General features: G+C 47.1%; 1 protein-coding gene across 4 annotated transcripts in view; it reads left to right on the plus strand.

Moving 5' to 3' along the window:
* Positions 1-9,676, plus strand: part of LOC126561414 (capon-like protein) — a 54,763-nt gene extending 45,087 nt beyond the window's left edge. For 2 of the 4 annotated variants that reach the window (XM_050217546.1, XM_050217544.1), the window contains 4 exons: positions 2,640-2,776; positions 6,080-6,271; positions 6,403-6,525; positions 9,140-9,676. In XM_050217546.1, coding sequence (XP_050073503.1) covers positions 2,640-2,776; positions 6,080-6,271; positions 6,403-6,525; positions 9,140-9,439 — 752 coding nt within the window. In that variant the 3' untranslated portion in view covers positions 9,440-9,676. Of the gene's footprint in view, positions 1-2,639; positions 2,777-6,079; positions 6,272-6,402; positions 6,526-7,342; positions 8,484-9,139 lie in introns of those variants that run through there. The other 2 variants (XM_050217545.1, XM_050217543.1) reach the window with 1 other exon arrangement.
* The last annotated feature ends 2,459 nt before the right edge of the window (positions 9,677-12,135 follow it).

Consider the following 12,135-nt stretch of genomic DNA (forward strand, 5'->3'; position numbering starts at 1 on the left):
TCGTGTCGTTCAATTAAAAAGAGTCGCAATGATCGTGTGCTGCGATGTCGCGGTCTGTTTCGAGACGAATTTTATCTGTCACAGGAACGTCACATTGCACCGGTGTACGCGGTGTGTGTAGACGAAAAACACACATCCCAAAAGGTCTCGTGGAAAGTGCGTCCTCGTCAAGGCATCAGTTTCACACCCCCCATCCCTGGTTTTTTTCCTTTCGATCCTCACCTCCTCAGAGACGCGTCGTCCTCATCTCAAGGTGCACAATGACGTCAGAACGGACAAACGAACTGCGTGTGTGTATGTGTTGGAGTGTTGCTGTACCACCTACATATTCTTCCCGCTGTCGGATCTAATCGGGGACATGTAAATGAAACATGCTGGCCACATGTGGGGGTCTGTCAACATGGCGTCACGCAATGCGCACCAGGGCCACGTGGCCGTGGTGATTGAGTGCAGAAGATCGCAGCTCGGTTCACGAGATCAATCCTCGTGATCGATGGAAACCCGGCGGACAACAATTGGCGTTTATGGGTTTTCGTTTTGCTTATCGACAAACGATTTTCTTGTACCACCCACGCCGAGAGGGAGGTGGACGGCTTTTACTCTCACCCGTCTTTTTGAAACGTTTTTTTTCTGCTTTTAAAACGTGATTTTGATTTGCCATCAATTTTCACCGATCTCCCGTTGACCCAAGTCCCGAGCCAGTCGGGGCAACATCAATCGATGCGACTACTCCGTGACTGCCGTACAACTTTGAAGCCGAATGTATAAACAACATGTCATTTAAGAGCAAATTGAATCGTTTTTCTTGCCCACCGGTCACTGCCGTCATTCGGCATTCTCCTGTAGTAGCCACACCACCGCCGGCTTTCTGCGTGCGTTGTGTTTAATTAGTGTATCTTTTCACAATTTTTACATCGCACACCTATCCTTCCGACCGACCGCCCTCACAGAGGGAGCGAGAATGGTAGAAAGGCTTTTTGGAAAAGCATATTTACCACGGCACACGCGAACCCATCTCTAACTGATCTGGTTTTTTGATGATTACATTTCCATTTGCCTCCTGCAGCACGCGTGAGTTTTCCTGTTTGGCTTCCTCCTATGTTTTTTTTTTTTTGCGCTCTCCCTATCCGGAGGGGAAATTAAATTGATGTTACCGGCATTGAGCGACAGACAGTTTGGAGCAGAAGCAACAACAGCGAAAAAAAGCACCATTTTCCATTCACGTTCTTACGGGAGAGTAGAATGTGGAAAGAATGGAAAGGAAGGCATTGAAAAGGGGACGGAATAAAGGGAGAAAACGGCAGTCAGATCGAACGGCTGTGGCGCGATACGATTAATGTGCGAATAGACGGGACAAAGCGAACAAACGCACACGAGCATCAATGATGGTGGTCTTTAATGTTGCCGCGTTCAATATTAGTACTTGCGAAATGATTGGTTTGCTTTTGTTTGTTTTGTTTTGGTGTGGAAAATGTGATTCTGGGTGTATTTTTTCCGCTTTAAACTATTCAATGGCATTTGGGTGCTTCTGTCGGACAAAACAGCAAGACAAAACACAAATTTGCTTCGAATGTCGATACCTTGCGCGCCCATGTTTCGCTGTCGAAGGCAAATTTTTCATTTGCTCCTATACTTCCTTGCACTGCTGCACACACTACTGAATGCAGTTTTTCCATTTGCCAAAAGGCGACCAGCACACGGAGCGACTATTCTTTGCCATCTTTGATCAATCGGCTGTCAGCAAAATTGTTGCACACCGTTGTCGTTCTATCTCCTGGTCGGTGGGATGTCGCCCTTCCAAAGGTGGACACCTGCTGCCAAGCCGAGGTTTACGGGGAGAGCAGCACCCGTTTGTGGTAATCCGCGCTCCAACGGTTTGACCATGACAGACAGTGACGTTTGCGGTGAGCACGGCGATCCTTCCCGTGCTCCTCCCTCCTCCCTTTGCCGTACTGGTGGACATGGTCAACGACTGAACCAGCTGTCCAAACTCGTTCGACAGTGTAATCTATCTCCCGGCAGGGCTAAAAGGGTCTCGGATACATACATACACGGTAGGTGGTTTGATGGGTGGGTCTAAATATAGCCATTTCTCGTCTCATGCCGTCTCTCTCTTAATGTTTCCAATCCCACCAGCAGAAAGGGCCCCTGTAAAACCACGGTAAAAATTGCGGGAAACTGTATTAAAACATCGCACTGTGCTCTATCGGGAAACCGTCGTAGCACTTGTAGGTTAACCACCAAGTTGAATTGGAACTTACCCAATCCATCCGGTAGCCCAAATGACGACGACGCCGAACGCGGAGATACCTCGAATATCTGACCCTGAAGCTGATTGCGCTCGCACAAGCGACGAGTTCAAAGCGACGTCCAAATCTAATCGGTAAAGCGAATTCTTGCTTTGATTGATCTGGTATCCTCCAGCCATCCAGGGTAGAGAATGCATTTGCAAAGTGCAATGTCGGAAACCATCGTTAAGGAATGCAATCAACTCGCTCGTCTACGGGGTTTTGAACTTGGGAAAGATTTCCATAATCCTCCTCCTCCATTACTGACGGGCGCACCCGGCTAAATACCATTATCGCTAGAGAGAAATGGCAAATAACGGTTCGTTCTAATAAATTATCGATTAATTCCAGATCCGGCGATAGCGTCACACCACGATTCGCCCCGTTTGACACGACCGGACCATTTGGATCTGGCCCTGTTGGCTCCGGTACCGTCATCTCCAGCTGCCACCAGCAGCACCAGTCTGCAGCGATCGTCCACAGCACAGGTAAGCTGTATGTTTGTGTACGGTGTTGGTGTTTGTAATGAAATGTGCAAAATACTTTCAGAAGAGCTTTTAATTGCTTGTAAAGAACGGAACTCGCGGAAGTTCTTGTTGAACGGTACGGTACCGCAGACGGGAATTTCAACACTTGAGGACACCTGTTTTTGAAACTTTTAAACAGCATGAAATACTTAGCGAACAAGCTCGTCAATAATCGTCTTTCAATGTTTCTGCTTGAATTGAATGATAAACAGGTGTAGGGAAATATATTTCGTTTTCTCTTTTATTTCTGATAGGTTTAATAAAAACTTTGCTAAGAGGAAAAAAAATATATTCCGAAGAGATTAGGTTAGCTCTTTCGACTAGTTACAGCAATAATTAGTGTGTTTTAGTTGTAATGATTTGTATCAATTCTCGAACATTTACCAACACTTGTCTTTTGAGGAATACTGCTGAGTTCAACTCATTTTTGCTCAAATTCGTAGAGGATTCATAGTCTATGTTCGAAGCTTTAAAATAATCAAATTAAACATCGTCAAACAACGTTCCAGCCTCACAACTCTGACAGCAGAATATTTACTGCTTGTTATTTGATCTTGAATCTCTCCAATACAAGAAAGAAGCGTCATGCTCTCTGTCTAGCAAGACGTTTGAATTGCGGCTATTTCGACGAACCCATTGCATTCTAAAAACCAGCGAATATTTGAGCTTTGTTTGACGAAGAAATTCTATATAAAAATAAACTTCCCTTTGCTTGTATTGCCAAACCATACATTCGGAGCGCTTTATACTGTTCCACGAAGTTGGCTATTTTTGTCTTTAATGTAGATAAAAGCATAATTAATCGTTGGCCCAAGAAAGTCTAGCCTCGAGCCGGACCGTTTTCAAATTTAACTGATTGAAATGGAATGCAAACATCATTAATCGTTCCCCGAAAAGCTGATTGATGAATCGATCCATCCCTCGACCCACGAGACCCTTCTCTCTCTCTCTCCCGATCCAATCGAAACAACGCGCTTCATTATGGGTGGTCCAACGAAATAGAAAAGAAAAACAAAAACGGAAGCTGGGATGGGTGTGGAATCATCACTTCCGCCATCGATGATGCTATTTGTTTTGGCGGTGTTTGACGTTCTTTTTTTTTTTACATCTTCCCTGCCCGTGCTCGATATTAGCCAGATTACCAACAAAGCCAAATCCCTCCCCTATCCAGAAGTAAAACATAAGACGCAGAACATACAACATAACACAACAGCTGAACAAGAACAAAAAAAAAAGGAAGTGTTGGTTTGAAAATTGTTCGTAATACAATTTCACGCATCGATGATGCACGATGTTTGCATGGCTGACGCCTTTTTTTGCGTTTGTGAACGATCGTCCGACGAAAGTTTTTAAAAAAGGTATCCCATCCCTCCTTCTACACTGCCAGAGACCACTTTTCGGTGCGCTACTGACATTAGTTTGTGCTTGTCTTCTCAGGGATATGCTGGGCTGGAAGAAAAAGTTTTGTGCTTCACAGGATGATACAACACACTCTGCGAAGGAATGGACAGTTTTCATAAAATATAATTTTGCACTTCACTTGACACTTGCTCGCATCCACAAACACACACACACGCACAGGCCCATGTCCTTATTGAGGAAAAATTGGAAGGAATCTCCTTCCGTAAACGTCAAACATCCCAGGTCCAGACGGTGTCTCTACCATTGGTCTCGCCTCAAAAGCGGATACACTTATGCACGATATGCTTATGTATTTACATTTGCCCCGCTCGTCGGCAGATAATTAGATTTCCCACTGCTAATGCGCGTCCAACCTCCCCCCACCGATCCCTTCGATTCCCTCCTCCCCCGTTGACAGTTTGGCACGACAAAAGTTTGGAGTGCCGGTGTTTCTTTCCTGGCTTTTTTTGTTGTTGTTGTTCAGTGTTGCTGGTCGTCCTCCTCCTGGGTGTCCCATAATAAAATTTAGCTTAGAAAGGACGCCTTTTACGGTTCCATAGAAATAGGACCATGGGTAACTTTGCACCCTGTTTGGTTTGGTATACGGAGGAGAAGGAAGCGAACGCTGGTCTGAACCGAGGAGTGCGGGAGAATTTTAATTGCTTATGGGAGCGTATAGCTCCCACTCCGAGAGGAGCGCGAGGACACGCGATAATATTTAGAGATTGAGGATGCTTTTTGTAAAGCATATGGGAGTAAAGGAGAGAAAGGATGTAGAAAGAACAAGCACGAAAGAGCGAAAGCTTGCGCCCGCAACGAGGAGCAAAGTGATGGCACCTTGTATTTAATCTTAAACAAGCGTCAAGAATGTGGAACGGACCGGGAACATTGGCAATGGAACGTGTTGGGGACGGCGGTTGCGAGCGCCATAAATAAAACCTTTTTCACAACAGACTGTGTGTTGTGTTGAATGGAGGGAAGGCGTGAAGACAGGATTGGGGAGGGGGGCAGGAGTGAAGTTGAAGAGGGTGATGTTTTTGGAGAACTTTTGGAACAAAACGACACTTTAGGGGGATCGATGATGTGCAACGGGGAAAATATAAACGAATTTTCAAACGTCGTCCGTACCGAATACACCAACGTTCTGATCTGCCATTTTCCTAACCAGATTCTGCTAAATATGCCACAGACACCGCGGCTGGGTTTACTACTCTTGTTTGATTATTCGTTTGCACTGTCACTGCTTTTGGCTCGTCATCGTACAGCAAGTAATGAATGATGTAAAACATCACATCCACTTCTGTGTACTACTTATAAGATGCTTTATATGATCGAGCCATTCGTGTTTTGCCAACTTTGATAGCTGCTTTATCTTTAGCCTTTCATGTTGGATTAAATCACCAAGAAGCTCTCAGAATTAACAAGCTATGGTGACTAAAATTTAATACGCACATTTATAAAGATCGTCCCACTCTAACAGTTTAACAATCCATTTTTGAACGATGTCTTATGGCCTGTTACTTAGTGCCATCGTCGTCCCTTTATCGCGCCTAGGCAATGGCCTCTGTTTTCTGGTAGTTCTTCAGCAAGCGTGCCATTGAGTACCATTGACGACGCTCAATTTAAATCGAATCGTTGATTAGATTATTGGTTTCTCACAAAATACGCCACACCAAAGCGCCCCACGCCATCGTACTGTCAGCCTGCTAACAGTTAATGCAAAATCACTGCCGGAACTGCGCCCAACCCGGGGCAGGAGTTCCTTCCAACATTTAACCTTCCATTTCCACGACAGTAACGATTCGACACGTCCCGATTCTAAAGCTCTGTCTCACTCCCTCGTTTAACTCGATTTGATTGCAGGAAAAGGAACCACCCGAAGCGGTAGGATCATCATCATTGGCCAAATCCTCCCCGCTGTCGGCATCGCGCGAAATGACGAACCTGCGGGACCAGCTCGATCAGCAGCAGCAACAAACGCGCCAAGTGCTCGCCCAGTTGATGCTCGTTCGTGAGCAGCTAATCTCGGAAACGAACGCCCGCATGGAAGCACAGGTAAGGCGCGAGGATGAAGCAAATTACGATAATTTGTGCGCCCAGCATCCCACCGCCACGTGCACGTTACAGCCAGCTTTTGTAACGCAAACGGTTCCACCGTGTTCGTTCCTTCTTCTCTGCATTTCCAGGCACGTATCCAGCAGCTGCTGCAGCAAAATCGTGAGCTATTAGAGCACATTGCATCCCTCGGTGGCTATCACGAACCGGACCGACCGGGACTGTCGGCTACCGCCATCGGTATCGCACCTCAGGTATGTTTCCCCGACCGAACGCTACCACAATCCCCGATTGAGAGACGGGTTAGCAAAATAAAAAAAAGTTTATCTCTGCTCGGAGAGTTTTTCCTGCCCAGTTTGCGCCTTTTCGTGAGTGTTTCTGTGTGTGTGTGTTTGTTGTTGTCTTCTAATTTGCCGCTCAACACTTTTCCTGCTGCTGCTGCTGCTGCTACCTGGCAATACCCGGTTGTAATGCCGCCGGCTTGTGTTCTGTGCCTTGTGTTTGTGTAGTTTTACGCCCCCTTTTTTCCAGGCCGTGCGGTGAGTGCTTGAGTCACGAAAAACATTCATCTCGCTCAAAAACAGACCGGCGGCAAGCAAGCGTGGTAGGATAATCATCGATCGTACCGCACTAATCCCTTTCCGTTCCGATTCGGGCAATATATTTCCCTGGTTCCATCGGGGTTTTGTTTTTTTCCATTAACTGATGGGAAAATGGGGAAAACATCATCAAAAACGCCCAAAGTTATGCAATCTCAAAGCGAGCAACTAACCACGTATCTTCAGCTTGCTTGAGTTTAGAAATCTTTCATGCGTTCGTGTGTGTGTATTTGTGTGTTTGTTATAACCGATTGATCGATGCTGATAATATAGCCTGCAAGCTAACACGATTCCACGACCGTGGCCGTCCCGCTCTCCCTCTATATCTCAATTCGCCGTTGGGAACGATCCGAAGGTAAGTTTCAAACGCTTTGCCGTACCTTTTTGGCGCACACAAGAGACGTCAACTGTTTATTTCGTTTGTTCGCTGTCCCCACTGGCACTAACTTGGTGTACTTTTCTTCCTTTCCAGTTTTCCTTCCTGCAGCAGCAACAGCAACAACAACAGCAGCAGCAACAGCAACAACAACAGCAGCAGCAACAGCAGCAACAATTGACTGAACTGTTAAATCTCGGTGCGGCGGGTTTGAACTTCACGCCTGCCCTCCAGCAACTGCACAAACTGCAATCATTGGCGGGTCTGGTAGCTGGGGCAACTCCCAACGCACCCACCAACCCCCTAGCCGCTCAGCAGGAGCTGTACAAGCTGAACCAAACACTACTGACACAGCTTTCGGGCGGTGGTTTTCCCGGCGCTTTCTATCCCGGTGCCATTCCGACCAGCATCGCCACGACCGGTGTCACACCGGGTGGAGTAGCCGCAGCAGCAGCAGCAAACTTTATGTTCACCAACCCGAATGCGGCTGGCTACGGCAGCGGATTAGGTGCCTCCTCCAGCAAATCACCGTCTGCAGATAGTTCCAGCAAGAATTCACCTACGGCAACTTCGTCCGGATCGGGAAGACTTATTGGTGGGGGAAGCTTTCTAGTCGACACCGGTCAACAACGCTCAAACCGTCCGTCTTATGCGTCCTCCACTTCTACCCTGTTTGACGAGCTTCGGTTGGCCCGCAGTCTCGAGAAAGGGATGGAATCGCTCCGGATGGATGATGATGGGTCGAGCCCATTCATCAAGCCACTGTCGCAGGTCGGCACACTTACCACAATCGATCCGGACGGCAAGGTGAAGGTGGTGGTACCGGTTAATCCCAACGAACAGATGGGCTGCACTACTAGTCACTCACAGCAGCAGCAGCAGCAGCAACAGTTAGACATTCCGGCGGTCGGACCAAGCCGGAAGTCGGCCTCATTTTCCGAGCTACCAACGGGGACAGGTAGCGGGAGTTCGGGTGGCACTAGCGGCACGGCAAGCCAGGAAGGCAGTACCCGGAACGTTTCGATACTGAAGGATACATCGCGCAACAAGACATCCATTCCGAGCCTGGTCACGCTGAAGGTAACGGACGAGAGTGGTACCACCGTCACGAGGAAGCTGCCGGCGACGCCTAGCTTCATCACACGCAGCACAAGCGAGAAGGTGCCGAACCGCAGCCAGATCATGAGCCAGGTCCAGCGCACCCAGTGGGCACGCCACACTACCAAGTGAGGCTGTCTGCGAGAGAGAGACTGGCAATCGTGTCCCCAAAAACCACAAATTCTCGTTTACAACATACGCTCCTCAGTGTCGGTTACTGTAATCTAATAGCGTGTAATTATGTCGACACATTGACCTTTCCCAACAAGAAGAACATGACCTCCGTAAGGAATCGTCGGAAGCGTACGCCGTTGCTTCCGGAAAGAGAAAACCGTAGCAGAAGAAGTACTTGTAAATATTAGCAACAATTTCAAATTGAACGCTCATGATGACACATAAACGGTGATGATAATGATGATTAGCAAATAAAGGTTCAAAGTTAATTTAACAAAAAAGAAAGCAGCTTTCTGTCTCCGTGCGACGAGGCAACGTGGTGTGATGTTTGGCTTTTTCGAAATCTGGCCGGCTCTTTTCGCTATCGGCGCAGGACCTTTATATCGATCGGACCAGGGTCGAAGTTATATCGATAGCTGAGAAAATTGAAAACCATTCATTACCGGACAGGAAAAAGGCGGACCGGCAGCTAAAACATCGTTTGGGTTCTTTCTTCAAATTACTCTGTCCTCTCTGTCCACAAATTCACGCAATCGAAAAGGCGCAATCTATACGAACGACCGATAAATCTGTTTTGTGTTAGTATAATGAGTTCATTTTCTTCGTCTGTTTCGTTCGCAGCTCTCGTCGACGGCTAAGGTGGCACGCTGGTTCCACACGCTCCAGTGGACCAACCAGACGCAGTCTCTTTCACGGCCCGAGTCGGGCTTCGTTTCGGGTGATTCCCGCTCGGAGCGCAACCAGAAATCGGACGTCGATATGGTGGATCTGTTGGCGAAGGAACATTCGGCCGGTGCCGGGGTAGATCTTTGCGATGAGTATCTGCTCGTCGAGGGTACCAGCAACCTGTGGAGCAAGCTGAGCGTGAAGAAGCGCAAGAAGCTGCTAGGTCTCAAGCTCGGTAAGGTGACAACCTTCTAGCCCAGGCGCCGTTGGCCACCGCTAACGGCGGCCGGTGGCCAACGATGGTGGGGTGTTAGCAGCGGTGGTGGTGGTGGTAGCGGTAGTGAGCAACCACCCGTCCGCTTGACCACAACTGCTGCCTCACCGTCAGCAAGCGACGCCAGCGATGTGGACGATTAAGGGTGACTGTTCCTTCCGGACTTAGACTGGGTACGCTAAACCCGCGGAGGATCCCACGGCCATTGAAAAGCGAGATTTTAAGCCTGCACACACGCGCGCATCAACAGCACAGCACGAAAATTGGGAGAAACGGAACGTTCTGTTGTGATGCAAGAACGATGCTCTGCGATTTTCTCCCGATGGACGTTAACACATTCCCCAATTTGTCTTGTAAGCAAGCGTCTCTTCTAGAGTAGAAAAAGTAGCTTACTTAGGGAATCGTATGCAGAGAAAAACGACAGCAACAACTACTGCTACTACCACTACCAAACGGTAATCCTTATTATACTGTTCAGGAAGGAAGGTTAAAGACCGAGCAAGCGAGCGAGAGCTGTTACATTCCACCCTTAGATGTGTATGCTAGCTTCAATTCTAGCCCATAAGAGACGATCGAATGTGCTAGAGATGGATTAAGAGGAAGCCTAGCTTACCGTTTAGAGATCAGACTATCATCAACTGTTGAATGAAAAGAAAAAAAAACCATCCAAAACAAACTAAACTAAACGATTCTATAGCTAGTTACTGAAAAGCTTCCTCTAGCGCATCAGCAATTGAAGAGAACTCGCGTATGTTCACGTTCTACGGATGCTTTAACCGTACTATCATCATGTCTCTCTTACTTTAAGGATACTCATTTTCGTGCTTTCCCTATCTCTCCCATTCCTCTTTTTATATGTATCCTTAAATTAGTGTATTTAACGTCACTCCTGAAGACTGAACTGGCCGAACAAAATTGTTTATATATTAATGAGACAGCGATTTGCCGCACATTCCCATCTTTGTTTTCGTATTCATCTCGACTCGAGCACACCATCTGTCCGTACGTGTGTGTGTGTGTGTGAAGAAGGAGCTTATAAGGGTGCTTATTTCTCCTTCACGTCACAACCAAGTGTGACGCTTCTGTGGTGTTTTTTTTTATCTCCTTTCCATCACGCATCGTGAAACATTTAGCTCGTAAGTAGTTTAATTTCCCATAATTTTTCATCATCCTCAGCCATCCTTCCCCGTCACACCTTTCGCTTGTAAGCTTCCCCGTGCTCATTCACGTTAGTGGAGAAATTTATGGAAAAGATAGTAGAAAATAATAATAAAACAAATCCGTATAATAATAGCCAACATTTTCCGTGTATTCGTCACTAAAAACCAAAAGAAAATAGCAAGATTCCCTTAACCGGTGAATATACATATATATCACTTCTGCCTCGCATTATCGTAGGATTTTTCTATATTTTAATGAGCCCAACTAATGGCGCTTCGGTCGACCATTATGATAAGCAGCCCCCGACGTTCGGTGAAGGTGGTGGATCTCGGATGGATCTGGTGTGGCTTCACATCGTTCTTCTTCCTTCCAGCGCTTTCACCTAGCAAGCCGTAGCGGTAGCGACCTGGCTTGCGCCTTTTTGAAGAGGCCATCAAGAGTCCAATGTGTCTCTAGTGACATGATTGATGGCCAACATCTTTCCATCGCGGGGGGTTAGACTGCAGGAAATGATCTGCCTTGCCTGCGAGGCTCCATTTTTTTTTTTTGTTTCTCTGTCTCTGTCTCTGTTCACCGTAAGGTTTATGTATCTGAGTCAGCCAACAAAAGCGAACGGGAACGGCAGAAAAAATGCTTCAAAAAGCTATTTCTTTCACGCTAATGGAAAGAATCGCGATGAATGATGACTTCTGAAGGGGAGGGGAGGGGGAGAGGCGGATGCAGCGTAGTTAGAAGAACAAAAAAAAACGGTTCTCCGAGCCACTTTACCTATGACAAGCCTGGTTGGCTTCCTTTTATTTATAGGTAAGTAATGCGATGTAACAACCAAGCAGCAGGCAAAGCGGGGCGTGAGACTTTTCGTTTGAGTTGCCCTTGTGTGTGTGTGTCTTCCAAGCTCACAGCTCTATCACTCTTAAGGATTACCGAAGCTTTCTGCTGTTTCGCATCCCTCACGCGGTAAGCTATAGAAGAAAAAGTTAAATCCAATCTATTGTTCACCTCCTTTTTTCCTTCCTTTCTTTTTACTTCCCATAGCTTCCAATTGATTTCAGCAACGCGTTCGCGATCAAGGACGAACAAACCCGTTTATCTTGTTGAACTCTTTTTTTTTCTTCCTACCTTTGTTGTTCCAATTTCCGGACGTCTGTTCGTCTGCACACCTCAATCAATTCATTGTAATCCAATCTGTGCTCGGGGTGCGAAAATTCTCCGCGGACAAACTTTTGCATGCACAGTCACACATCATAAATTTCGCCACCGGCGTACCGTGCATACTTACCGCGCTCGATGATGACGACATGGCGACGCGAAAACATGGCCAAAATGGGTGACAAGGGACGGAGCGGGAGCTTCGAACGAGTGGCTTCTACTTGTTGTGAGCGATGAACTCACCGACCAAAGTGAATGGTGGTGTTGCCCTCGAGAGTCCAGTTTGGTATCGAACATCCCACCCTGCCCATCCGCTTCACAAGAGGGTAATCTATCAATGTCCTGCAAAACGACTTGATTGGCTGGG

This window comes from Anopheles maculipalpis, chromosome 3RL (assembly GCF_943734695.1).
Source record: "Anopheles maculipalpis chromosome 3RL, idAnoMacuDA_375_x, whole genome shotgun sequence".
NCBI classification, from domain to species: Eukaryota; Metazoa; Arthropoda; class Insecta; order Diptera; family Culicidae; genus Anopheles; species Anopheles maculipalpis.